The sequence below is a fragment of the Lepisosteus platostomus genome, chromosome 11 (genome assembly GCF_059453375.1).
Source record: "Lepisosteus platostomus isolate fLepPlt1 chromosome 11, fLepPlt1.hap1, whole genome shotgun sequence".
Lineage (NCBI taxonomy): Eukaryota > Metazoa > Chordata > Actinopteri > Semionotiformes > Lepisosteidae > Lepisosteus > Lepisosteus platostomus.
Genome location: NC_142621.1, coordinates 44,570,161 through 44,598,072, shown reverse-complemented (window position 1 = coordinate 44,598,072; position 27,912 = coordinate 44,570,161). Strand labels below are relative to the sequence as shown.

At 41.9% G+C, this 27,912-nt stretch overlaps 1 protein-coding gene across 1 annotated transcript; it reads right to left on the bottom strand.

The window, feature by feature from the left end:
• Positions 1-109: 109 nt before the first annotated feature.
• hid1b (HID1 domain containing b) lies at positions 110-27,883 on the bottom strand. Its single transcript, XM_088599939.1, has 19 exons — positions 27,173-27,883; positions 25,093-25,242; positions 23,301-23,471; positions 18,474-18,590; positions 13,374-13,480; positions 13,156-13,272; positions 11,990-12,215; positions 10,235-10,291; positions 9,621-9,761; positions 9,189-9,279; positions 6,859-7,010; positions 6,613-6,691; positions 6,235-6,399; positions 5,576-5,803; positions 4,838-4,986; positions 4,153-4,233; positions 3,648-3,739; positions 2,672-2,830; positions 110-2,157 (listed from the first exon to the last, which is right to left on the bottom strand). Exons 1-19 carry the CDS (start codon positions 27,236-27,238, stop codon positions 2,094-2,096), a joined length of 2,412 nt encoding a protein of 803 aa, XP_088456065.1. The 5' UTR covers positions 27,239-27,883; the 3' UTR covers positions 110-2,093.
• Between the last annotated feature and the right edge of the window lie 29 nt (positions 27,884-27,912).

Sequence of the window (27,912 nt, the reverse complement as noted above, 5' to 3'; positions counted from 1 at the left end):
ATTAAAGAAAGTCCAGGTTTCAGAAATGAAATGGCAGTTACAATGTATTAGAATTCACGACATAAAACGTCTGTTTCACATTGATTAAATAACTTCATGCACACCCATCTTGGTTTAACATTTCCTTTATAAATAATTTATAATAGACTCTACAGATCTTTAAGGAAAAAAAAATACTCCTTCATACAACTCATCATTTCCTTGTTGTTTCTGAAGAACAAATACATTGGCATCATCAACACAAAGACCACTACAGCAGCAACACAACTGAAGCATACTAGTTCAACAGTGTTTCAGAACAATAAATGCATTCCAGCTGAAGTCCAGGAATATTTCAAAAGATGTCCCTTTATAGCTTTTTATACCAAAACAAAATATATAGTGAATATTAAGACCATATAACAGGTCCATTATTTCTTGCTTTCATTTTTTACCTCTTTTACTGACTTTGCGTTTTTTTTATTACACTGAAAACACAAATGTAATGAAAAGAATATGATATTGTGGCAGCAAAACAGATTTAACTCTCCAAATTTTACATTCTGATTGTCCGTAAACTGTGCTGGCCAATTAACATTTTCGCGTGACCACAACACGCATTTCTCAGTATTCTGTAAGTCACCATAAAAGTACGACATGGAAAGCATAAAGAAGCAAAAACTTAAACCTGAAGCTACAAAAGCTGAGGCAGGGCCACACAAGTTTGATGTTGAATTGCACCAGCACCACAGCTCAATTTTGCAGCAGAAAACCAACATGGAGATCCAATTTTGGATTAAATGCAAAACAAGAGAAATGGATCACTTAGAGTGCCTCCTTGTGCGAGTGCACTTACACCTCAAACTGGAAGTGATCACGTGAAGTTCCAAATATTTTCTGCATGCACATCTCTGATCCTAGATCAGAGGAGATCGTGATGGCTTAAAAACAGGAGACTGAGCACATGGCTCTGTCAGTCGCGCACTTGTCAGAGAAATGGCAGTTACAGCACAGACCTATACAGATTACGACCAGAATACTTAAATATAGGGGCAACAGGTTTCTAAGAAATATTAGCTTCTCAGTCTTTTGTGGTATTCCTAAATTCAGAGAAAGCAAAGTATTCCACTACCCTATCTGGATTGTGCATCAATGGTGTGCTCATTTTAAGATGCTGAAAGCAGTGACAGTGTATTAAAGCGACAAGAGCTTCCAGGAGTTCATTAATACCAAGCGAGTGGCCAATCAGAAGTACTAATGGATCATATATACCACCTGTTTCCATGTGGTGGATAAACATTCTTTTCATATCAGCGATTGATTGCCTGTGAAGATATGTTTAATTACATAAGCCATGACATCACTATTCACAACAGAGTTTGTCTCACACAACTAGACTTGCAGGAATTCAATATATGACATTTTTCATTCAAGACCAGAGAGTTAGGAAACCTTTATCACTAGGTTTTTACAATTTGATATAGAAATATTTTCTCCACGATGAAAGGTGTGGTTTGAATGCAGTTTCGAACTTATCCCTGCAGAAAGATCACTCAGGAAACTGACACATGCTCCAGCCCACAGTGTGGTATGCGATAACTCTGCCTAACAATTCAGGCTGACAAAGAAAAAACTCTGGTGTTTTTCCCTTCTGTACAATGCTTATGGTGGAAAGCTGGATGAGTGCCTTTTCTAGTGTGACTTTTATTACTGAGACTTAATTTACAAATGTTTACACTGAAGTGGAAGGGTCTTTACTCACATGTGTTTTCCTATGTTCTTTATTTTTATTTACTGACTCCTTTCACTAGGTAGAAGTTGTCAAATGGCCAAAGTGAAAGGTGTCTGTCAGCAGCTATCAAAACGTGAGATGCCCCTTAACATCAAGAGCTTTTGGCTTAATCAACAGTGGAAAACAGGCCTAACATCTCTCCAGCCAGTGCACTGCTGGCAAAAAGCAGTTGCTGACCGAGCTTTCCTGGCCTTCTTTCTCAAACAGACCAGCTCAGACGCAGGGGAGTGGTGTCCCTCAGAAGCTGGACCGTGTGTTGCTCACAGGGGTGGCGATTCACACTACGGTCCTGCCTCTGCTGGCGGCTCTCGAGCTCTGCTCTCTACACCCTCTGGATCTCGAAGAGCTTGACGTCGGTGTCGTACCAGATCGGGGGATCCACATTACTGCAACATGGCAAGAAATGGAAAAAAGTTTTGAATAAACATTCAAACCCTTGACCCTGACCCGAACAATCACGTCCTGCTTAATTTGAAATTTGAAAAGAAGGAATTTGATAGCTGCTTTGGTGGAATCGATTGCCTGTACCCTTCATGTGTTTTCTGCTGAACTGATGAAATGGTGTTATTGAAGAGAAGTGTGGCTGGAGGTCAACTTTGCTTCCCTGTGCATTAATACTCCATGTTTGCACGTGGCACTACTTTCCTGCACCTCTCCCTGTACACCATTACAGAATTTTCCCTCTGACTCATACCTCATAAGAGAGAGGATGTGACAGCGTTGATCTCGGTCCAGCACTGACCAGTGCCAGATCAGTTAAAATGAAAGTATTAAGCAGGCTATGCCTGTCTATTCTTTTCATTAGTGTTAGAATTTGGCCGAACATCTGAACGGGAAGTTGGCACATATACCAAGGTTGAGTATGTCTGAAGGTGCTCTCCGAACTCGAGCCCTGCTCACCGTAGATAGATGACTCCCCACATGTATGTGCGGAACCACATGGCTGTGCCCGCGTTGGCCTGGTACTTGCGGATGAGGATGGGATGTGGCACTGGGAGCAGTCCAACCAAGGTCCCATGCTGGAGAAATTTCAGGATCTCCGATTCATCCGTCAGGCCCCTGCGTGGAACACCAAAACCATCAGCCAGACAATCTTCTTAAAGCTTCCCAGACAAAGAGCTTGCCTTCTGGTAAGCAAGAAAGGCCCTTTATTCTCACTTCATGACTCCAAACATTGAGCCTGCCTGTTTTTATGTAGGCTTAGTTAAGTCCATTAAACCAAAACTCTTTCACAACTGAGGGTGTTGTCTTGGTTGAGAAACTCCACACTGGACGCCCAAAACAAAGAATATATAAATGTTTGAACAGCTTGAGCTGTTCTTCCTGCATTTTAAAAACAAAATAATAAAAGACAACTGGTCTTTATAAGCACTTGCTGATACCTGCTATAAACCTATTACCCATAAACTAAATCATAAACAAACCAACGACTGGGTTTAATTAAAGTGAACTCTAGCCAGATATCACATTTGATTGTTTTATTATTATTTTAATGTAGAGGGTAGCTTAATATTTTCCCAGTATAACAAAGATAAGACTAAAGCTTTTCACTTAAAAAATACAACAAACCAGAGCTATTGGCAGTGTTGGAAAAAAAGGCAGTCAAATGATTAAAGCACAGAAGCTATCTTTGACTCACAACTGATTCTCTCAACACAATGCACTGTGATTCTCACTACCTGAAGATAGAACTATCTGAGACAACCTTCAGTACAGAGGCCACTGTTTCTCTAACAGCTCTATACTTATTGATAACATGATCATTATAAAGGCCTGCTACTGAAAACTGAGCAATGTTTTGACCATTCTAGGCAGTTATCTTAATCTTGGTAATTGCAACATAAAAGCCTATAAGAATAGAAAGCCCATCACTTACTTGTCAATGCAGATTTTCTCTACCTGAGGAACTAGCACCTGTAGGAGGCGCATGATGGTCTGGAGAGGAAGCTTAGTTTTCCAAGACAGGACCTACAGGTGGGAAACAACCGAAGACAAGTTCAGATGCATGCTCAGAGGGACAAGCAGGTCCTAAGACACTAACATACATGCGGTAAAAATAGGATTTTAGAAGAAGCACAGACAAACAGTGGAATTGCTGCAAGAAAATAAGGTGACAGAAATGAGGAGCAGAAAGTATAACAATGTTCTCCAGCTATTTGGTCACAGTCTGCTTTCTAGTGGTTTAAAAGTGGACAAAAAAAGTAAAGTATTCCACTACCCTCAAGCAGGAGCATAAATTATGTCAGGAAACGCACATCAGTAATACTTTGCACGTATAAAAATACAGTATTAATGTTAAGTTTTGCGTATCGTTGAGCTGAGCTGGCCTTGGGCAGTTGTGTCCTGAGTTTGTATTAGAACACTGTGGAACAGATACAGACCCAGTCTGGTGTGGGCGTCCACTGACTCACTGAGGACACGCTGGACAGACGCCTCCTTTCCGTCTCTGTGTAGAAGACATCCTGAGGAGAGAAAACAAAGCTCTAGACACCCTGCACTGCTCACCCTCAGAAGAAGCGTACACAAGCCTCCAAAACAAACAAGGAAATACAAATCAGGAACAGGCCAAATTATTCTTTCATTCTCAAAGTTTACCCAGCACTTCATCAGCTTAGCTATGAATTAAGCCTGACAGAAACAGAAAGAGCACCTATATTTTCACACAAGTAAAGGCATGCTTTTGAAATACCAAGACACTCGTGATGTAGAGGGGGGTATTTATATTTCTGAAATCCCTAAACATCAAAGGAAAGGCCTTTCAAGATATAACATCGTACACAGTTGCAAAAAGTTTTTAGTACCTTGAAAATATAGGCTCAACTCCAGATCTTTTTAAAATGTGCTTCCACGTTTTCTTTGTACACCTATTTGCTCACTGTACCCACTGTTTGCATTTCCCCCCCAACATGAATTTCACAACATATCCTGCACAGCACAGTGCTACAGTTCTCCATTTTCACTTAGAGACTGCTTCGGATGAGCCCATAAAACAAAATGTGTGTTAGTAAAGCAGCCTGTAAGAGGAGCCGTCATTGTATTCCTATACCCTTGCACAGGTCTGCATACCTCATTGTCTCTCCCCGAGTTGGACTCGGTGTCGCTGGCTCCTGCAATCCCGCCGTTATCTGATGGGGTCTGAGGAGAATCTGTCTGTTGTACAGAGACCATCGTGCCGTCCTCAGAAACCTGGGACTTCTCTGTCAGTTTGTCAATGCCTGAAAGTGAACAAACAGACCAGTTCTTTTTTTAAATACAACTCAATCGTTGCGTTTTCATTTTGACAATGGAGATGAAGTAGGAAGCAGGCAGATGCCAACATACAATGTTGTACTCGTAGGTAAGGACGTGGAGGAGGTGGACATGGAGAGCCGCTTTAATAAGAACTGTTACAAATGAGAAGAGGCCATTTGGACCATCTAGGCTGTTGTAGAACGAAGAACACTTTTGAGATGTTAAGGGTGGACTAGAGCCTCTACCACTTACCATACAAGAGCTCAACCTCAAAAATTAAACCACAACTAACTCAAAGCAAAGTTTGAGAATGGACTTCAGCCTCACTGCAAATCCTGATATTGTCTCTCTGTATTTTTCAGAGTTTTAACGTTCAGAATCCATGTCAAACACAAAACTTTTGTTTAGTACGGAAATATCAGGAAATAGTTTAATATCCTTAATGCACATTTTGAGAAATAACATCTATAACACATCCCCAAGAGAAAGCGACTCCACTGGTATCTGATGCAGACAGGGCAGGAGATGAGGGAGATGGTGGAGAAGGATGCAGATCAGACAGGGAGGGGGTACCTGGAGTGGCGATCAAACTGGTCTTGAGGGTGCCGGGCTCTGCTGGGACAGCTGGCCGGGAACCCTCCATGGAGACCGCCTCCTGGGAGTTGGTGCGGGAGATGGCGTCGGGGGACTTCTTCTTCCGCTGGAGGGCCTTCTGGATGGACGAGGTGTCAGAGGGAAGGTTGGCCAGCTGGTGAAAGACGTTTCGCTTGCGGATGATGGCGTACACCAGGTTACAGTTGCCTGGCACAGCAGGGCGAGATCAAAGAGCAAGGGGGGAGCCGAGGCAAAGACAGAGAGGTCAGGAAAACAACATGCACTGTGGCCCGGTCACCTGGAAATGAGCAGCACAGTGTGAAGCAGTGTCGTCTGGAATCATAAACGCTAACACAAAGACATTGGACAGTGCAGCAGACAAGCAGGTGTGACTACAAGAGGCTGGGCAGAAGGGGCAAATACAAATTCGGAGTATTTGAAAGTTTTGCAATATTTAGTGTTCCTAATTACACTGACAAAGGATGATAAATATAATTTATGTGATGCTGCTAGTTAGACTGACAAATTCCCTTCAGCTGTCACTGCTGTCAGGATGGATACACCACAGAGACAGAATGAAAACCACCTGGTGTTGAATGACTCTGCTCGAGAGTGGTCAAAACTAATCCGCGTCTCACCATCAAACTGGTACTGAATGATGTTATTGAAGACCTCCAGCAGGAAGAAGACCAAGTGGTGGTTCTGGGAGGCAGAGAAGAGGAACCAGGGTGTGGAGAAGGCCTCCAGTAGGTGAAGCAGCTTGTTTGCAGCAACCATTGACAAGCTCTTAAGATAGGGAGACACTGAGGGAGAGACAAGGGGGTTTTACTTACTGCACACACAGAGTAAACATGAGGACCTAACACCTTCATGTCCATGTTTTGTTTTTAGACCCCCGCTAAGCAGAGATTAGGTGTTTCTAAGCATGATCCGAGAGCTATCCAAATTCACACGCTTTGGGGATCCAATGCACAGTAATGCCAGCAAGTGGCGATGACTTTCCAGTTCATACTCACCATTGACCACAATTGTCAACAGGCAATCAAAAAGAGGCTGCAGGCGCTGGTGTCCACTGGTGATGATCTTATGAAAGACCTGCGAAGCATATGGTGTGTCAAAGCTATGCATGACTTTTGTCTTCGATTACAGCTCCATATTTTTACAATGTGTATCTGGCAAAAAACAAACAAACTGCAGTACTGGGAATTTTTAGTGGGATTCATCTGTTTTATTTCACTAGAGCCAAGCAAAAAAGTGCTCACCACAATGAGCAGATCGGCATGGGTGCCTGTGAAGACAGGGATGTCCATGGGCACACGCACTGAGTAGGGTTTGTTGAGCCGGACCCCAAAATTCCTCTCCCCACTCAGCAGCAGCAGGATGAAGACGCCAATGTGCATCAGACCCACTCGGGCTGCAGAAAGGAGGCAAAGTTCAGGGGGTAGACAGGCACTCTGGGTAATGGGGGCAGACTGGGTTACAGCACTAATAACCACTCTTTTGTATATTAAGCTGCGCTAGGTAAAATTATATTTGGGAATTCTGGAGGAAGCAGCTCTCCAAGTCCGATAAAAACATTGTTATATAGAAACATAGGAGAGTTTAGACAGTTAAAAGTCTTCGTCAACATAGGAGAAAGGGAATAAATGTAATCTGGGTTACAGTGCCTTGCGAAAGTATTCGGCCCCCTTGAACTTTTCAACCTTTTGCCACATTTCAGGCTTCAAACATAAAGATATAAATTTTTTATTTTATGTGAAGAATCACCAACAAGTGGGACACAATTGTGAAGTGGAACGAAATCTATTGGATTTTTGAAACTTTTTTAACTAATAAAAAAATGAAAAGTGGGGCGTGCAAAATTATTCGGCCCCCTTGCGTTAATGCTTTGTAGAGCCACCTTTTGCTGCGATTACAGCTGCAAGTCGCTTGGGGTATGTCTCTATCAGTTTTGCACATCGAGAGACTGAAATTCTTGCCCATTCTTCCTTGCAAAACAGCTCGAGCTCAGTGAGGTTGGATGGAGAGCGTTTGTGAACAGCAGTTTTCAGCTCTTTCCACAGATTCTCGATTGGATTCAGGTCTGGACTTTGACTTGGCCATTCAAACACCTGGATACGTTTATTTGTGAACCATTCCTTTGTAGATTTTGCTGTATGTTTGGGATCATTGTCTTGTTGGAAGATAAATCTCCGTCCCAGTTTCAGGTCTTTTGCAGACTCCAACAGGTTTTCATCCAGAATGGTCCTGTATTTGGCTGCATCCATCTTCCCCTCAATTTTAACCATCTTCCCTGTCCCTGCTGAAGAAAAGCAGGCCCAAACCATGATGCTGCCACCACCATGTTTGACAGTGGGGATGGTGTGTTGAGGGTGATGAGCTGTGTTGCTTTTACGCCAAACATATCGTTTTGCATTGTGGCCAAAAAGTTCGATTTTGGTTTCATCTGACCAGAGCACCTTCTTCCACATGTTTGGGGTGTCTCCCAGGTGGCTTGTGGCAAACTTTAGACGAGACTTTTTATGGATATCTTTGAGAAATGGCTTTCTTCTTGCCACTCTTCAATAAAGGCCAGATTTGTGCAGTGTAAGACTGATTGTTGTCCTATGGACAGACTCTCCCACCTCAGCTGTAGTTCTCTGCAGTTCATCCAGAGTGATCATGGGCCTCTTGGCTGCATCTCTGTTCAGTCTTCTCCTTGTCTGAGCTGAAAGTTTAGAGGGACGGCCAGGTCTTGGTAGATTTGCAGTGGTCTGATACTCCTTCCATTTCAAGATGATCGCTTGCACAGTGCTCCTTGGGATGTTTGAAGCTTGGGAAATCTTTTTGTATCCAAATCCGGCTTTAAACTTCTCCACAACAGTATTACGGACCTGCCTGGTGTGTTCCTTGGTCTTCATGATGCTCTCTGCGCTTTCAACAGAACCTTGAGACTATCACAGAGCAGGTGCATTTATACAGAGACTTGATTACACACAGGTGGATTCTATTTATCACCATCAGTCATTTAGGACAACATTGGATCATTCAGAGATCCTCGCTGAACTTCTGGAGTGAGTTTGCTGCACTGAAAGTAAAGGGGCCGAATAATTTTGCACGCCCCAGTTTTCATTTTTTTATTAGTTAAAAAAGTTTCAAAAATCCAATAGATTTCGTTCCACTTCACAATTGTGTCCCACTTGTTGGTGATTCTTCACATAAAATAAAAAATTTATATCTTTATGTTTGAAGCCTGAAATGTGGCAAAAGGTTGAAACGTTCAAGGGGGCCGAATACTTTCGCAAGGCACTGTATATACAAGAACACTCATGTATACAGGAGTCATGAAAGTAACAATCTGAACTGTAAGGCACATGACAATTCTAAGGCTTAACTTACAGGTCTGTGGAAATGCCAGTCATGCTTTAAAATGTTTACAGAACGCTTATTGTAATTGAAAGACTGAAAGTCCTGTGGAAAAAAATTCTGAAATTGCATTTATACAACTACAGGCACTTGGACACATTAAATAAATCCCACTGGATTTCTCTGTTCCACGAAACAGATTGTAATGACCTTTTCTGTCAAAGACAAGCCTCGAAAGGACACTCACATTGGTCAGCCCGGGCGTCATTCAGGTAGTACAGGATGGGCACCAGCACATCCAGCACATCGCTGCTCTTCAGCACGAAAAACAGGAATTTCTGAAACAGATATCACCAACGTGGCAGAAGAGTTAGACATACGTGTTGAAAAAATACCCACCCCTGACACCACAATATGGGCATATGGTCAATTTATATTAGGCCCATATTGTGGGGTGCACCAACTGTTCTAGTCCATACTGATCTAGAACAGCTACCAAGAAATAACATCTGTAACCGAGGCATGTTAAGGGTATTCAAAGGCTGCTGTTTTCCACCGAGTTATATTTTCCCCAGTGAAACACCACAGCTAGTCAGCCTTGAAGCGGAGACACTCTCCAGCAAAGAGGGAAGACGACACTTCAAGTTGAGGAGCAGCTCCTGAGCCAAGAACCCCTCACCTTGTTGAAATCGCACAGCTTCCAGAAGAGCACCAGCAGCTCCTGGTGGAACTGGATCTTCTTGGTGGAGTTGGGCAGGTAGGTCTGGATCAGGGGGTTGGTCAGCAGCCGGGCCACCCCCTTCAGGATGAAGTGGTAGTCCTGAGCAAAGAATGAAGACTGTGGTGAAGCAGCTGGCACACTGTAAACTGCCTGGTGACTTGCTAGGCTGCTTCTACAAGGCAATTCCAATCGAACCTGTTACTCTACTACACCGACCTTTCACATTAAAACGTCAGGGATTTTGCTTTGCAGGCACATGCTAATACACTTTTACTAAAGTACTCAAGGGAAATGTCACTTAACTGGACTGACACCTGCATTTTAAGGTGCCCTATAATACAGTCACAATAAACTTGTTCCTGATGACTGCCACACTAAAAATACAACCAGGCAGCCCAAACCTGTACTACATGTTTGTAGTATTTATCTATGGATGTATACCTGCATATACTTAAGCATTTATACATGACCATATATAAAATACGGTTCTGAATGCTTTAAATACTAGCATTTTAACTTATATCACAGCAAACAGGCAACTGTCATAAGGGATACACTTTCTGATGCTTTACCTCTTCTCTGTGAATTCTGGACAGGTAATTGACAAAGAGGTTGTCAGGTCCCACAGGCTGCATCGCAGAAAAAGGACAAAAGTTAAAAAACAATGAAGATGTTAGGAAGGACACATCCATCTGAATGCAGTTTGCTCTAGTCTTTTTTAAGTACTCTAGGGCAGGGGTTTTCAACTTTTTTTACATGCGCCCCATCCCCGTGTTTGTCTAAGTTTGAACCCATTGGGAAAACAACGCGAACACCCTCGCCACACTCCCTCACACAATATAATTGACATAGTTCAGGTGGGTAGCTGCGTCAGCATGCGTAGGCTGCAAAGGAACAAGTAATAGGTTTATTCCATGCTGAAAAAACGAAAAGAGAAAACACAACGTTTCGGCCGTGGAGCCTTCTTCAGGTGTGTTGTGTCTTCACACCTGATGAAGGCTCCACGGCCGAAACATTGCGTTTTCTCTTTTCGTTTTTTCTTAGCTCCCGTCTTGTTTTTTTTTTTTATTTATGCTTAACAAAAGAACAAACATTACAATACAAACAAGAGTACATATAACAATTCCAAACAAAAATATTGTCAGGGGTACATACTACTACATCAATTCAAGTTATGAAAAAAGATTAAACAAATTAAATAAAAATAATGTCCGCACCGCTTTCATATTTTTGCATTTCGAAATAGTCTGCAAATACCCCTTTACTTCCATTTTAAAATGCTCAAACAGGGTACCTCCCAGACCACTTCATTTTATGTATGTGATAACGTGCCAATATAATAATTAAATTTATTACAAAATAAATTTTTATATTGTTTTCACTGGGGCTGAAACTTAACATAATATCTTTTTCAACAAAACAAATATCAATATTCATCTCTTTTTTAATATAATTCTGCAACTTAGTCCAGAACATTTTTACCCTGGGACATAACCAAAACAAATGCTGAATAGTTTCAGGGCTATTGTCACAAAAAACACATTTGTCATCTATATTAATTTTAAATCACTGGGTAACAAGAGTTTTAACTGGGTAAATTCTATGAATTATTTTGTATGAAACCTCCTTAATTTTATTGGTTATACAATATTTATTGGGCATCATCCACATTTTTCTCCAATCAATGCACTTTCCAAATGCGGAATTCCAATATATTGTAGTCGCAAGTAAATGATCATTTTTTAACAGGGACCTCAAAAATTGGTTATTACATCCACAACTCACAATATCCTTTCCTTGTAGTTTAATATGAGCTGTAAATTCTTCCAATGTTTCTAAAGGACTACTATTACAACTCCTTAAGCCAATGAGAAAAGACGGCAGGTAGCCTGCTTACCCAGGGACATGAGCCAGTTTGCAACACCCCCCTCTAGTGGATGAATAATGAATTGCTATTAACGACTGAAACAACATGTTCATTGATTTGTTTCAGTCTTCTTCAGTTTGCACCTAAATGTCTCGTAATCTCGCCCTGAAAACCCCTGCTCTAGGGAATACTCCACACAGTCTATTTTCCTATACTACAAGTTAAACCTGTCCAGCTGTAGCTGCGTCTTCGGGGTACTGATATGCCAGTATTGGTCCTTAAGAGAATGTTTGTAACCTACAAAGCTTCAACTTCCTTTCCTTCATCTAGCCTCTTGAGTTTAAGTCTCTTTCTGCTGCTTGTGTTCTCCTATTAGCCTGCCACCCCAGCACCCCTGCATGACTCTGCGAAGGCGAGGGCGCCCACAGAACGGCCCTGCGCCCAGACCCCCAGCTCTTACGTCTTGGTCCTCCAGGGCCGCGGTGGAGTTAGGCCCCTCGAGCGGGGGGCTGCCGGCCGCCACGCCGCCCTCGTGCTCCAGCGCGACGATGAGGATTTGCACGGCGTGCTCCACCAGCTGCTCGCGGTAGTCGGAGAACAGCAGGTGGTTGTAGGGGATGCCGTAGCCCACTGGGTCGTAGGCGCAGACCACGTTGAGCAGGGAGGTGAAGAGAGGCAGGGCGTGGCTGGGGAAACAGCGGAGATGGCTCAGCCCTGTGTGGCTTGCTGTGGTGGACCACAGGAACAGCAGGGTACAGAGCAGCAATACCAAACCACAGTCAAAGATAATGCAAGCTATTGGAATCCAAGACAAGCTACTAAATACTCATCTGCCTGCTAAACACAATGGGAAAACACTCCACAAACTTACAGCAGCCACGTTTCAGCAGAATTACCAAAGCAAAAGCTGAAAAACTGTGAAGAGAGTGTAATGTTCGTTGAATATACGGGGCACAACCACTGCATTATTATTTACATGATGGCTTCAATTGTCATGGTGTCATTAAAGCTTTAAAAAGCATTCAGACCTTTTTTTTTAGCAGGCAGAACATTATACAAGCATTTTAAGAAATGTCAAAAGATCATGCAGAACAAGTGTGTTACAAAAGCTAAATGACTACAGAAATGTTCAAATCATCAGCCCGTACAGACATGCTGTCTAGGATTAGTTGGCCAGGGCTCTCTTGACTGTCTGTAACACAGCGACCCCTCTTGGGAGAGGGGCACTAATTGGCACTTTTCCAAAGCAGGTGTCCATAGCAACAATAGTTGATGATACCAAATAAAAAACAGCCAATAGAAGCAAAACGACTAAATGCACAGTTATGGGCTGCCTAGGGACAGGATGGCAGCAGAAACATACGATTTAAGTTGGCAGGACTAGTGGTTGGGTGAACACCAGTATCTTAGTGGAATGGAATGGCTAATAAAATGGCTAGTTTTTCCCAAAACTGGCTTTATTTCTGTACCCACCAGGGCATTTTCCGAGGATCTGGGAGTTGAACTCTGTATTATGAGTCCTAAGCACTATTCTACTGAACATTGCTGTCTGATTTGCGATGCCAATATTTCCTAAAGCCCATCTGCTTTGGCCTCCAGAATGCTTGGTCTATGAGAGATACTCACCGGTTATCTGTGGAACAGAAGAATGTCACCCAGGGGTTCAGGATGTTATTTTCGGAGGAAGGAGGGAGGTACATGGCCTCGGAGAAACAGGTCAGTAGCAACTTCAGCAACTCTGTCCTGGGAGACAAGGGGACGATGCGGTGTTGGGTTATTTCATTCCTTGGAAAGTACAGAACAAGCACACGTCAGCCTGTACGTTCTGGGTAAGTCTGGCTCACCTGTTGAGGTCATGGATGTAGTTGAGCGGTGGCGATTGAGCAAATCCTACTCCAGCCTCCCAGATGTACTCACAACTGTCTAGTGACTGGATGTCCTCCGCAGTGTCCTGCAGGGGGAGACATGTGATCAGTCACCACTGTCACACTGTATTTGTTCTGTTCTGCACACATACCAGATGAAGAGACTGCCGTTTGTGCTAGGGAAAGCCTCTTCAGGGATCCATAACAGATTAACACATTTTTAGTGCAGGAAACTTATCTAATTTGCGAAGCTGGAGCACTGACTGGACACACGAGAGGGGGGGGTGTTCGAGGCTAGATGTGGAGGGTTTTGATAACAGATTACTGTATCCTGGCACAGTTAAGCTGTGAGGTTTCACACCAACAGAACACTGTAGAATCATCATTCCACATAACTCCCCTGTGTTCTCTACATTTTATTTACATGTGAATAGGCATCCCTCATTATTTGTGGGATTATTCAATCAGCTGAATTCTGAAAATATTGCACAAATGAACATGTCCACCTAGAAAATAACACAACAGGGGAACAAAAACATTACTGAAGCCCACCAGACTTGATAAGATTGGAATGCACTTAGGAGCAGCTGATGGACACCAGTGATGTCAGCACCCTCTGGTGTGTACAGTGGTTGATCTTGGCAACATGTTCCCCTTGGTCTCCTTTGTAAGTGTAGCACATTCCATTAATCCACAGTGCCAGGTTTCCATGATACAGCCGTTTGAATTGTCAACTCATGTTATAAAAAAACCTCTAGCTTCTGGAACTTCATGGAGGATAACAAATTGGAGAAGGCCTGAGGCTGAAATTCTAAGAGGATAATCACCAACATAACATACCTTGCGGTTGACCTGGTTCTTAAAGGTGGAGGGAAGCTGATGTGGAATTTAAATGTGTTGATGCTCAATGCATTTCAGAAATATCATTAAATGTTACATTTCCTTTGTATGTATTCCACCATTACTGAAAGGTTCTTACTGAACACTGTATGGAGCATCAATCAAAGTGGCGGAACAGAAAAACCTTCACATTTAACATTTAATAGCATTGGTAGCAGCTATGAATAGCAGCGATAATGTACTTCAGTATCGGAGTATTCAGTGTTTCATATTGATAGCACTCATGAAAGACCAGCTAAGTACTGTATGTACCCATTCCTAGAATTCCAAACTTCTTGTTTACGAATTTTCACTGCTTTGAAGAGTGCACTTTCATACTTGTTTTTCACAAGAAGAAAAATTTACCAGTAATGTCAGAACATACTGCTCTTTAAACGTAGCAGGAACAGTGTACGTCACTAAACTTTAATAATAATTTTAAAACAAGACACCACTATGCTACTCAAGCCGACTTCATTATCTTTTCAAAGAGGTGCTGCACACCCACAGACCACTGAAGCTAAACAATACCCTGCCCCACATCTCCCTTGAACTGAAGGAGCTTCAAAAGGACAGCAGTGTCTTCAATGTCATCCCAAGATTAAAAAAAACTCACTGTTATTATGGTACTTCCAGGGTGTCTAAATGTCACTGTGGATCATACGATAAGGAGGCAGAAGAGAGGCACAGAGCTCTTTAATCTCTTTCCTTCCCTGGGAGTCAAGCTCTACATCAGGCACGTCTAATCTGTGTCCTGGAGGGCCTTGTCTCTTCTGGTTTTTGGTCTAACCTCAGTAGTCAAAAACATTTAACCTCATTATTTTCTAAATTGGACACACATGGAATTTTTCCGAAGGCTGATTACATGAGATGTTCTCTGTTAAAAGGTAGTTACTTATAAATCACCCTTAAGCCTGGCTGGAAGTCTAACAATTATGACGCTTATTCATTAATTAGACCAGCTACAGTACGTAACTGAGAACGTGGGTGGAGCCAAAGCCAGGCGCCACCAGACACTCCCGGGATTGAGTTTGAGACCCTTGCTTTACAGGCAGTTTTCACTCCGGGGACGTGAAGGGGAAAAGACGAACAGGCACTTGTTGGTTTTAATGTGCTTTGTGGATATAAATCTGTGTAGTAGAAGATCTAGTGAGATGCTCCAGATCCTTCCCCCAGCTAACACTTTTCACCCTAATCTACTACTAATTTATTTGACTTTTATCTAAAAGGGACTTATATTGGCATCCGTGTATGCAGCTGTTTTTTTTTTTACTGGAGCAATGCAGGTGAAGCACCTTATTCAAGGGCACAACAGCAGTGTCTCGTCTGAGATTTGAACCCACAGCCTTTCAGTTATGTGTCCAGAATCCTAACCACTGCTCTCCTCTATGACGAATTTCATCCAGTGGTAAAAGAGAAGGATTAATATAGCACATCCTCCTCAACAGACACTGACAACTCACAAACTGGATTTAATTTTGGCCAGTTCAAGAAATGGAAAATTAAATGTGGTGTAAAGTGCAACAAAATACTGAATAAGGGTGATTCGGTTTTATCTATTGCTAAGATCCCGCTGTTTGGAGTGTTTCAAATTTCTTCATTCATGTAAAAGAGCAGCTTAGACAGGCTCTGCTGTGAATAATGCAATTCCACTGCTGGCACTGTTTGTTTTTTCCACACAGAAAAAACCCAACACAAAAGCTGAAGCACCTATAACAACTGCTTCAAGCACAATGCCAGAAAACTGAAAGATGATTAACATAAATGCAAATGTTAACAGTGTGCTTAACATTGCTAAACACAAACATCAGCCATGATATTAAAGATTCGCACAGTTTAAAGTACAAAACATGCCTCTTCCCTATTGTACTATTTGTAAAATTCTTAAAATCATATTTAATAAGGCGGAATTAACCTAAAAATGAGTAAACACCAACACAAGAGATTGGAGGCAATACACTGATCTGACTGTAACAAAACTTAATACAGCAACAAACCATCTTCATTGTGCAGTCACAAACAATAGCTTTTTCCCTAGGCTATTGTTTTTTTAAATTGCTAAAATACAGAAAGCTCCTCCTTAATTTAGAGTAGTAATACCCATTTCAACTAAAGACTCGTAAAGCAGGTTGTACTAATACTATGACACACAGTCTTCAGGCAATAACTTTGCATCTGAGGAAAAGACCAACTGTAAAACTGGTCAAGCTAGAACTTCCAACAATTTGACTTGAGCTGCACATTGAGTACCTAGCAACTGTCACTGAAGCGAAGCCTGAGATTTCTGCACTAAGTGACCTGCAGGGCAACACTGAAACCATATGAGTGAAGAAAAGAGTAAACCATCCGAGTTTATTTTTCCCCACATCCCGAGGGAAAATAAAGCTTTTTTTGTTCACTATAGAAATAGATTCAATTCAATTTATTTTTATATAATGCCTTCCACAACACGGTTGACCCAAGGCACAATAGATAAGCAAGAGTCCCATACAATAAATTTGCTTTTGTCTCACAATGAGACATTAGCAGATCATATATGTTACAACAGTTCATATATGTACACAAATGATAAATCCTTTGCACTCTCTTAACACACAAAGAGTTTGCAGTTGAATACAGTCCAGAGGTTTATAGCGAGTAAGGAATTCAAAACCAATTTATTTCCTCAATTCTTTTCTATAAAGAACCTTCTAGAAAAAAAATATTTTTAAAAGAATCACTTAGTATAGGTAAGAAAACAGACTGAATGTCAGACAAAGCCCAGCATTTCTGAAAGAAATCGAGAAGTGCATTGTTGTTGTTGAAACTAATGTGTTTAAAATGCCACAGCTGAACAACTGTCACCTTCACAACAGGTGAGCAAGCTGTGGATAGACTGAAAGTGGCCTTCAGGCGTTTTCCATCATTACACTGTGCACCTTTTTAACATGGATCCTCATTATTCTGCAGCCTGCAACATTTCCTTTAATGACGTAGCTGCTAGCTGTCTGGCAGCCCTGAGCAACAGGAGGCTGTTTGCTCAGTGGATTAGCAACATCTCTCAGCCCAGTTGTCAAACACAGCTTGCCAGGCCTCCCTGTGAGCCCCCATTATTGATTAACTACACAACCTCATTAGAGCCTTATTCAACATAAGGAATTGAAAACAGAAAGGAATCAAGTAGCCTGGCCTTTTCCACCCACAGGTTTACAGTTTAATATACATTTCTTAGGGACAAAACATTACTTTATTGTTTAAAAGACTGGCCCCACTGCAGCCAATCTTCCTGGATTATATGAGCAAAAAAATCTTTAAAGCAATTAAATCTGGACGTGAATGAGAAAGCACTCACACCCCTGTGGGTTTTGCAATACATTTAATTGCACAGACCAGTATTTACTTACCTATCCTGTCCATTTTCGTGCAAAGCCTTTAGCTTTAAGTGGTATTACAAAGGGAGTTTTGTTCCCTTTGCTGATAAAGCATTGCATAATCTCACCTTGTTTTTAATTTCTAGGATGAACATTGTGTTTTTATCCCACACTAGGCGGAGGGGTGGCACCGTGGCTAAGGATTTGCGCCTGTGGCTGGAAGGAATCCTACTCCGTTGGGCCCCCGAGCAAGGCCCTTAACCCCAGCTGCTCCAGGGGCACTGTACAATGGCTGACCCTGCGCTCTGACCCCAAGCTTCTCTCCCTGTCTGTGTGTCTCATGGAGAGCAAGGTGGGATATGCGAAAAGACAAATTCCTAATACAAGAGATTGTATATGGCCAATAAAGTGATAAGATGAGATAAGATCACTTTATTAGCCATATAAAATTTCTTGCATTAGGAATTTGTCTTTTTCGCATACCACACACACAGACAGGCAGAGAAGCTTGGGGTCAGAGCGCAGGGTCAGCCATTGTACAGTGCCCCTGGAGCAGTTGGGGTTAACGGTCTTGCTCAGGGGCCCAACGGAGAAGGATTCCTCTGCCAGCCGCGGGATTTGAACCGGCAACCTTCCAGCCACAGGAGCAGATCCTTAGCCACAGAGCCACTGCTCCGCCCCAAACTCCACCCCAAACAAAGATTTGGGAGTTTCAGTTTGATCTCACTGAAAGAACATACTGAGATTGACATTGCCATGGTTAAATAACAGTGAAGCCTGGATAAACTGTATTAACAGTCCCCAGCACTCTGGCTACAGTGGCATGAGAAATATTTAGTATTGTACTCACTGGACCTCCCTTCCTGTGGCTCTGGACAGTGAAGTCTGGGCAGAAGAGAAGATCGGCGATGGCCAGCAGGAGGGACTCTGCCAGAGGCCGGGCATTATCATCATCTCCTTCATCTGCCTGGTGGGAGAAAAGAGGATCTATAGTCAGGCCACACTTCTGTCATGACCATCTTGCAACTACTGCACATTCAAAACCTCTAATGCTAAGAGCATAGATGTTTTCTTCTTCACAAACCTCTAAAATAAAAACAAAATTAAAATCAAAACATGAAATGAAACATTAAGCCCTACATTATAGTAAGATTAAAGAGATAATGTTTTAAAATAGAGCAATATATTCACATTAAAATAATATGACAGCAAACAGGAGCCAATAAATCATTTAATTAAAAAAGAGACTCAAATGTTTATCTCACATTTTTCCACGAGATAATGTGCTTTTGATCATTAAATGATGTAGAAAACGACAAAACAGTTAAAATTGCTGTCCAAACTGTGGTTCAGTGCCTCTGATTTAGGAAAGCCAGCAGCAGACCTGCATCAGAACGGCCTTGCACTTTGATTAAATGAGATTTAATACCTTCCAAACCCACAGAGGGCCATAAAGCTGTAGAGAACAAATACAATATTGCTAGTGTTCTGCCGAAAGCAGGGAGAGTGACTCCTCATTCCGAATGACTCAGCAAGACAGGTAATGGGAACCCCAGAAAGAAAACTACTAACACAGGCCCACAGTCCTGCAAAGACTCAATGGTAAACTACTCCACAAGCTTTCATAATGCGAAAGGCACTGCTTTGTTATGAAAAACTCAGAACTGCATATAGATGCTAACAGCACTGCGGCCTGAAAAGGTAAGGTCTCAGAGAAAGAACAGAAGACTGCTGACTTTGTTCTCCTCCATGTATTTAGCTTCAGAGAAAACCAAGAGGATTCCAGTCTCTAAAGAATAATCGAGAAGTGAACTCACCAGAGATCTAGAGAGGTCAAGTATAAAATACCTGTTGCACAAATAAGGGAACAAGTTCTCAGTGATAAAGGATTAAGATTCTGCACGTCCCTCTGCCATCTACAATGACCTCTGCCATCAGTGGCCCAATGCTATCCACTCAATTCCCTTGTGCACATGCAGACTAAACAGCTGAAAACGTATGAATGGCACATGAGGCTCCACAAATAGTCCTAAGATTTGAAGCATTGTCTACAAGCAGCAAAGCCCATGAGAACTACAGTTATGACTCGTTTTTCCAAGCTGTCTGTAATACAGACAAGAAAGATTACTCTTTCTGTGCAAACTTACCGATATTGCTAAGAAGATGACACAACGGAGACTTAACTGTGTTATTTATACGTTTATTAGCTGAGACTTTCCTCCAAAGTGACTCCAAAGAAAAAACACATACAGGACCTATTTTTCTTACATGCAGGTGTTGGTACCCTTTGATAAAACTGGGTTTGCAGGAGTCACAGGAGTACTAGGTAAAGTACACAGCTTCAATTCAAACCTTCAGAACCCCAGTTGGAAGTCTACTGGCCTAACCACCAGTCTGCACTAGGGAAGATGATGCAAGGCGAAGCACTATTAAGAGGGAGGAAGCAATGCAATAGTTGAATACAACAATGTAACAAAACGCAATCCCATCATCTCCTACAGTCTTGCACAGTCTTGACTGTACTACTGCAAGACTGTAAAATGTAAGAAACGTCTTTTTTTAGTCTAGCTATGTGAATCAAGTTAAAATGAATGGTTGGACAGGGGCTTTATAAGGGCCAGGTACAAATTATGAGTATCCCAAAAGAGATCATTATCAATCAGCTGCTTACCCCTGTTCTAGATGGTATTGCTTGCCAGTCTAAATAAAGGTCTCAACAAGTGGTGATGCAGCACATATATCAGTGCTCTGTTCTGTACCTGGTAAATTACAGTGTGACCAAACTTCCCCAGAATGTAAAAAGTTGTATTTTGCCACAGTGTGAATTCCAGATCACAGAAGTAAAAGCACCAGCACCATACAGAAGGACACCATAATGAAAAGCAAATTCAAGAGCATCTTTGCTCACATTTTAGTGCTTTTCTTCACTGCTCTCCATAAGGTGATCAGATAGGAAATATTGCAACCAAACTGTAATTTGCAGAAAGGGAAATTCTGGAGTAAAAAAGAAGGAAAGGCTAAGTGTCCTAATAGCTGCCAGGAAACACAAGCATCATCCTCAAATCAAACCCTGACTGGTCACAATACCAATGACCAAAAGTCGAGTCCAAAGTTCAGTCCCGATAATCCAGGACTTTACAAGGTCTGGGATTTGTCACATGGCCACTTCCTCTTCCTCACAAATTTAGAGTGCAATTTAGTCAAGGACAGAGGAAGGTAAAGGGAACTGAAAACAGGCCCTTTGAGGGAGTATGTTTATTTTTATTATAGAAATAAGTGCCTCAAGCAAATTGAGTACATAAGCCCAGCAATTTAAGCGCGTCTCAATTAATTTGTGGAACATGTAAAGGTTTATTCCATGCTGAAAAGAGAAGAAAAGAAATAATGTTTTGGCTGTGGAGCCTTCTTCAAGTGTGTCAACGTTGTGCATGGAATAAACCTTTACTTGTCCCTTTGCAGCTTATGCATGCTGATGCAGCTACCTACTTCAGTTATTTTTATGTATAATATTAAACTTAGTTAACACAACTGTATGTAAGGACTGATTAATTTCAATACATTCATATTTAAAGTACTTACTCACTGGTGTTACTGCATTACAGGTATGCAACCATGTAGACTATATAATGTTATATCTCATGAGCATGCTAAAATTCCTAAAGGAATCTTAGTAAGAAAGGAAGACATTGAGCAATAAATTAAAAATATATATATTGGCATTAATTTTTTAAAGCTCACTGGGACAAAAAAAGAATGGTGGAATTTTAAGGTAGTGGTGGTGGGGGGGAGTTCTAACAAAATGATCTAAATCGAGTTTGTGCCACTGTGTGTCACCTACACAAGAGGCCTGGCTCACAATAAAAAATGAAGACTTCTTTTTTCCTCAACATAAGCTGCTTCACTGTGAACAGGCACCTGAACCCAGATTCTGGCTTCAGGTTACGGTACAGGATAAACATTTGAGAAACAGCAATAAGCATATGCCAGGCTGTTTTGAAGAGAAAAGCAGCAAGACACTGATATGAAAAGAAATGGTTTATTAATGAATAACCAGGACATGGAGCAGTAACAAAAAACAAACTACATTCTGATATCCACATGTAATTATGATAGTGTGAGTCTTATCAGTACTTTATTATGGTCAATCAGTAGTTAAACTACCATAAATGTGATATACAGTCTAAATGTATTGTCTTTATTATAAGCCCTTTCAATCATATACAGTATGCTGTATTCTACAGCAGTCTCATGCGCTCTGCTGCACCCAACAGCACGGTTTTCCAAAAGGGAAATTTACTGTCTTGAGTATTTAGTTCTGTACTGCAGTAAACGACACATGAGATGGAGCTTTTCATGCCAAGCACTATTATGCAAGCATCTCCCTGTTTTATTTGCTACTGAAGTGCTCTGCTTCATCACTCATGCAGGACATTTCCTTTCAAAATGGAGTATTACGACTCTTACTGCCCGTGGGTAATGCACTGAATTTCAGCCCATTACCAGCCAATTTCCACCACAGCTCAAAGCTGCTATAATTGTAGTTAAGGAATTTATGGCTTGAATAAATTAACAGTAAGTGCTTATTAAGGAATGACAGATTAGATTCAAGTAGGACTGTAAATGTGCTAGTGTTACAGGATCTGAAATGAAAATATCCCACACTGTAGTCTGTATAAAAAGGAGATTGTCCCATATCAGTTAGTTACTTCAAAAACACACTTTGAATTTCAAGGTAAACCTGAACCAGTTGCATTAAAATGATCTAGTCAATGCCTCTGATAATGTTGTCAATGTTTCCCTAGTGTCATGCAATTTCACTGACATCAATTTCTAGGTTTAGATTAACTGAAACCTAAGATGAAACTGTGCACTGGAGGTAGTGGCAGGGATAAACACTAATTGTAAACAGGCTTTTTAAGTCCCACATCTGAAGACTGCTCTTGCCTCTTCAGATTGATCTAATTTGGCATCCTCTCAGAGAGCGAGGTGAATATAGCATGGCCTATTAAGGTTCTGAAGAAACGTAATGCTCTCTGTCCCTTAAAAAGTGATTTCTGCACACAACTGGAAAAGAAAAGCATACAGTACATGTAAACCTAGGGTATCAACATATTTGCTGTACTTGTTTTTGGTAAGTTTGCTTTTGAAAAGGCAAATGAAAGACGATTCAACTATAATTTGCTAGTAAATCAGTTGTTAGCTTTTCTCACCATCACTAGACTTTTACACGCATGCTTCCACTTGTTTTCTACAAAAGCAACTCATGGAAGCTGCCTAATCCCATATCGCTACTCACACCCTGCTCACAAGCTCTGAAATATGGATTCTCATAATCCACCCCAAAATGATAACATTCTTTAATAAGAAGGGTCAACAAAAACACTTTTAAGACGATTCAGTAAATATCTGTGCTCTGTGTTTAATTGCTGTGTGAGTGTTGCAGGTGAAAAATTCATTCATGGGACCAAATAACCCAGAATATTGCATTTATTTGCTAAAATTATATACCCATTCAGCATGGTCCAGATGAGCATATCTCTGCATGTGAAGTCTCAAATGTGCAATGTCGCAGGTTGGACAAAAGCAGGAAATTATGTTCACTAGAGAACCAACAAGATCCTGAATCATTCTAAGTCATTTCCAGGGGCTGTACATTAGCCCCTGTGTGGAAACTCACCCCAGCTCGGCCAGCCCCTGGCACAGTGGACCAGAAGAAGCCCCTCCAGTCTGGGTCCTCGAAGATGTAGGGCAGAATGCGGGTGAGCAGGCGGGTGCAGTTGAGCGCGATCTGCTTCTCCTTCTCAGAGGGGCAGCCCGAGTCTGCCCCCTGGACCAGCTTCTCCACTGCCTGCCAGGGAAACAGTCAGGCACCTTCCACAATACCAGCCTGCCACCGTCCTCCGATCACATAGCTCTCCTCACTGACTGACCCTGACCACATCTTCTCTGTCCCTCAGGCACAAGTACTTACTTGCTCAATGAGGACATGCCTGCTGCCATTATCATTGGCACAAAATCAAGTCATGTTTTTCTAAAAACTTTTCATCTGACTCAACTTTGCGATACAGTTACTGAACAGTGCAATACAAGCAACCAAAAGTCTCCGAAAAAAAAAATTGGAAGATGGGAGCAAATTATCACTCGTCCTAATGCTGAATTTGGCCCCAAAATCCAGCACTGGGTGTACAAATATCTAGGTAGTGTGGGAATGCTAACCCTAATCTTAACCCTAAGCTGGGGTTTAAACTGAGCACTTCCGCATGCAGTCTCTCATCAGATTTGAAACGTTCCTCAAACTAAAAAATATGAGTGTAAAACAATCAAAAACAGTGATAAAAAGCACTAGGAAAAACATATTCTTCGATAATCTATTTTCTTAAGGCAAACTTTCAATCGGCTGTTGACTGCAGTTCTCTTCTAGTTGCACTTTAAATGACATAATTAAGAGTTTACCACTTCTTCTCTATCCCACAGGCACAAGTACTCACTCAATAAGGACATTCCTGCTGCCTTAATAATCATAAGTAACACCCAAAGCTTCACTATCAAGCTCGCTGATTCGGAAAGCTGGACAAATGCAGATGGTCCTGTATTTAAGTATTACGGTCATCCATTAAATCAGAAATGATCATAATCAGACGTTGCTACCAAAAAACACAGCATGACATATTGCTGGACTTGAAAGAGGTCCTGTGACTAGGTGGCCCCACATTCATTGCAATAGCCTAGAAATCTTGTAATCCTTACCTAAAGTACAGGAGCAACTCTTGACACTTTAGGAACAGAGTAAATGGGCTTATAACAGAGACATCCATAAGATTTTGCTGTCGGTACTACTGCCGTGCAAGCAAGGGGTGACCAAAACGCAGGCATTCCAAAGCAGTGTTTTTTTTTCTGATGTGCAACTTTGGCAGCTCAGAGGGAACAGCTAATTAGCAGGGCCCTCAAAGGGAAACAAAGTGTACCAGCCCTTTTCCTGCTTCTTTTAACAACAGACGCATTGCTCTTTGTGGACTGTCAACGTGTGTTCTTTTTCGAAGCATTAAAAAAAAAAGTGAAACTACACAGCATTCTCACCAAGCAAGGAGCTTCAAAAAGTGCCGGACAAGCTGCTCATGCTCTACTTTTAAACTGCAGTTTGAAAATCAATAAAACAAAACCTATAAACGTAAATAAAACCCATCCAGTGCCGACTAACATAGGCCATTGACTACTATAAAGTCTGCTTCGGTTCATTTCCTGCACTCCAAAAGTGTTTGTGAGAAAGCCTTTCACTGCCTTGCAGGGAACAGACAGCCTCCCTTTCCACAGCCCAAACTCAGACACACTTCTCTGCCAGCCCGGGTGAAACCCAGCACCACTACATCTCAGTGCAAATCAATGATCTAAACCATGGACATCGGGGCTCGTTGATTGTTGCCACCTGTACCCAGGTAGAATGCAGACAGATGCCCCCAGACATTCAGTACCTTGTAGCAGAGGGTTGCCAGGTTTGAGGGAGACTCCTCGCGAACCGCTCGGATCTCCGCTGCTGGCACCAGGGCAAACACATCCTGCACTGAGGTAGCCGTGTCAGCCCAAAACTGGTCCCAGAAGGCGTCGTCGGTTGCCTCCACAGGCTGGAGTAAAAGATCCCCCCCAAAAAAAGAAGAGAACATGAATTACACTCCCCAAAAAGAAAATGTGCTTTTACATAGAAAGTAAACCAAAAGAAAGAATTACCCCTTTTTACCAAGATGCTAACCAATGCAAGTGGCAAAAGTATGACTGCATACACCATAAGGACACCCCCCGATGGGATGCCAGTCTACAGCAAAGCAGACAGAAAGACAAGAACACAGACATACCCGCTCACACCTAGAGCCAATTATCCTAGAAGCCAGTTAAAGTACCAATACAAAAACATAAGCAATTTCTAAGGGAAAGGCCCATCTCTGGATCTGAGAACTAAAACACACAGGGGAAGAAGTACGCTGGAAAATGGAAAGCAGAAACACAATCTGTATGACCTGAGGAAGTCTAAGTCTCTACAGATGAAATGTCTGTTTCTCTTTTCTTAACCTTTAATTATTCCTTTGCAGCCAACGCATGGTGACGCCGATCTCCACTGAAACATACCATACAGATAGTTGGTTGGCTTCACTCACCAGTAACGACACCACACGATGAGTTTTACACTAAGAAAAACTTTGATATAGATACCGATTTATGCATTTTTGATTCGGTAAGATACAAGAACGTACAAATAGTTGTTCACGTAACAATCTTGAAAAGCACAGATTAACGAAATTAAATCATTTATTTTTTGTGTGTGTCCACATCAGAATAGCGAACAACAAGCTAAGATATTCGTCTCTAGAAACGGTGAATCGTGTCTTGAGCTTCTGAGTTTCATTTCGCGTACAATGATCTGAACCGAGTCCCCCCCCCCCCCCCCGAGGTGAAAGCGTTGACAGTCAAATGGAGATTCAAATAAGAAAAAAAATGTAGACTACTCAAATAATAAGCCTGAGTTGTATCACTCAGTTTGTACATACATTTGCATGAGACGATATAAAAACAATCGAACAGCAAACTAACCTACTTGTCCGAATATTGTAGCCGCCATAACATCTATTAACAGTATGTCATTGCTTATTCTCTTATCTCACTCAGTCCACCTTAACCAAGCACCTGCCGCTCAGGTTTGCGAGATTAAAACACGTCATCAGTACAGTAGACCTCAGAAGCATACACGACTGTCTTTGAAATTACAGATTTAATTTAAACAAATATCAACACACTACCCTCTTTACTGGCTGACTTCAGTGCTGTTCTAATTTCCTATTTATCGTAAATCCACGAACCCCTGTCTCAGAGTCCACCTTAAAACACCTTCACCAGGTGTGCGCTCGCTTAACAGAAAAACCTCGGTATATGAAAATTAATAAATTTACGCGATCAATCGGTGATTTACTAGTAGAAACCCGCATACGAAGTGGGAAAAAAAGACCAATCTCCATCGTTTATCGAAAATGATTTCCCAGGCCTATCAAGCTCTTAGGAATAGGCTACTACTAGCTACCTAGAAACAGTAACTAGCTACCTCTTTTATTTACCGATGGGGGTGCGGGATTTTTTAATTCATTTTCACCCACACACAACGCATGCAAAATCCAGATTTTGCAGAGCGACAATTATAACAGATTGTATACAACGGTAAAATCTGTTATTTACATCTTTTTACAACCCATGTCAAACTGCATTTATAATAACCGATACCGTTTGCAATATGAAAGCAGAAAACGCACATAATTTAACAGAAAACGCCACAGTTTTTATTTCACGTTATGTTTAACGCGCCCGATTACTGTGAAAACGCGTCATTTATTTATTTTCTTTAAAGAAATCCGTCTGCTGGGCTTGTCTGATCCATCCTTTCTCTGATGTTCGTGTACCATCTGGTCCCGTTTTCCTCAGTGCTTTCCATCAACCCAGCGTTTCAGGCTGCATATGTGAGCCGACAACGCTGCCTCCCTTTTTAAACGCATCGTTTCCCGTGTCCTTTACCTGCGTTTTAGTTGTAAGCTGTATTACGGCTTTCCTGAAGTTCAGCTTGGTGTCGGAGTTCCCCATTTTTTTTTCCTCCCCTCGGGTGTCAAGACAAGCCTGCCTGTTTTGATCCCTAAATAATCTCTCTCTCTCACCACCCTCCCTCCTCCTCCTCCGGCTCTCTCGCTGCCAAGGCGATGAATGAGGTGGGAGCAGGATCCAGGATGAGGGACTTCCGGGTTCCAGGCTTTCATGTGCACGCTCGGCGCTCCGGGCGTATCAACCTCCACTGCGGGACCCCAGGACGCCCCTTCAGATCCTACTCTCATTGCTGTGTCAACAAGTGCAAGTTAACATCAATTTATCTACCGCAATTCAAAATAAATACACATATGGGTATAGAATCCGGTCGTTGTGAAGTGTATAATCCTCGCTGGGTCAACCTGTCATGTTAGATTACTTTTTATCAATTATCATATTATTACCCCCCACCTTACCGACTGTATCGATACATTTTAATGACACTAGACGCCCTTTGACATGTTTTTGGAATACAGCAAGCGGTTCCCGCCCGCCCCCATGTCCTGGAGAGCCTCTCTCCGGTTACTTTGATAAAATGCGCTAAGGCTGAGTGCGAATTTTTTTTTAACGCATTGCGATGGAAATGACCCACTTAATCCACTGACTACTGTAGGCGTTTAAATTATGCAACAGTAACTTCAATAGTATAAATGATATACGTGCAAAATTACTGCTCA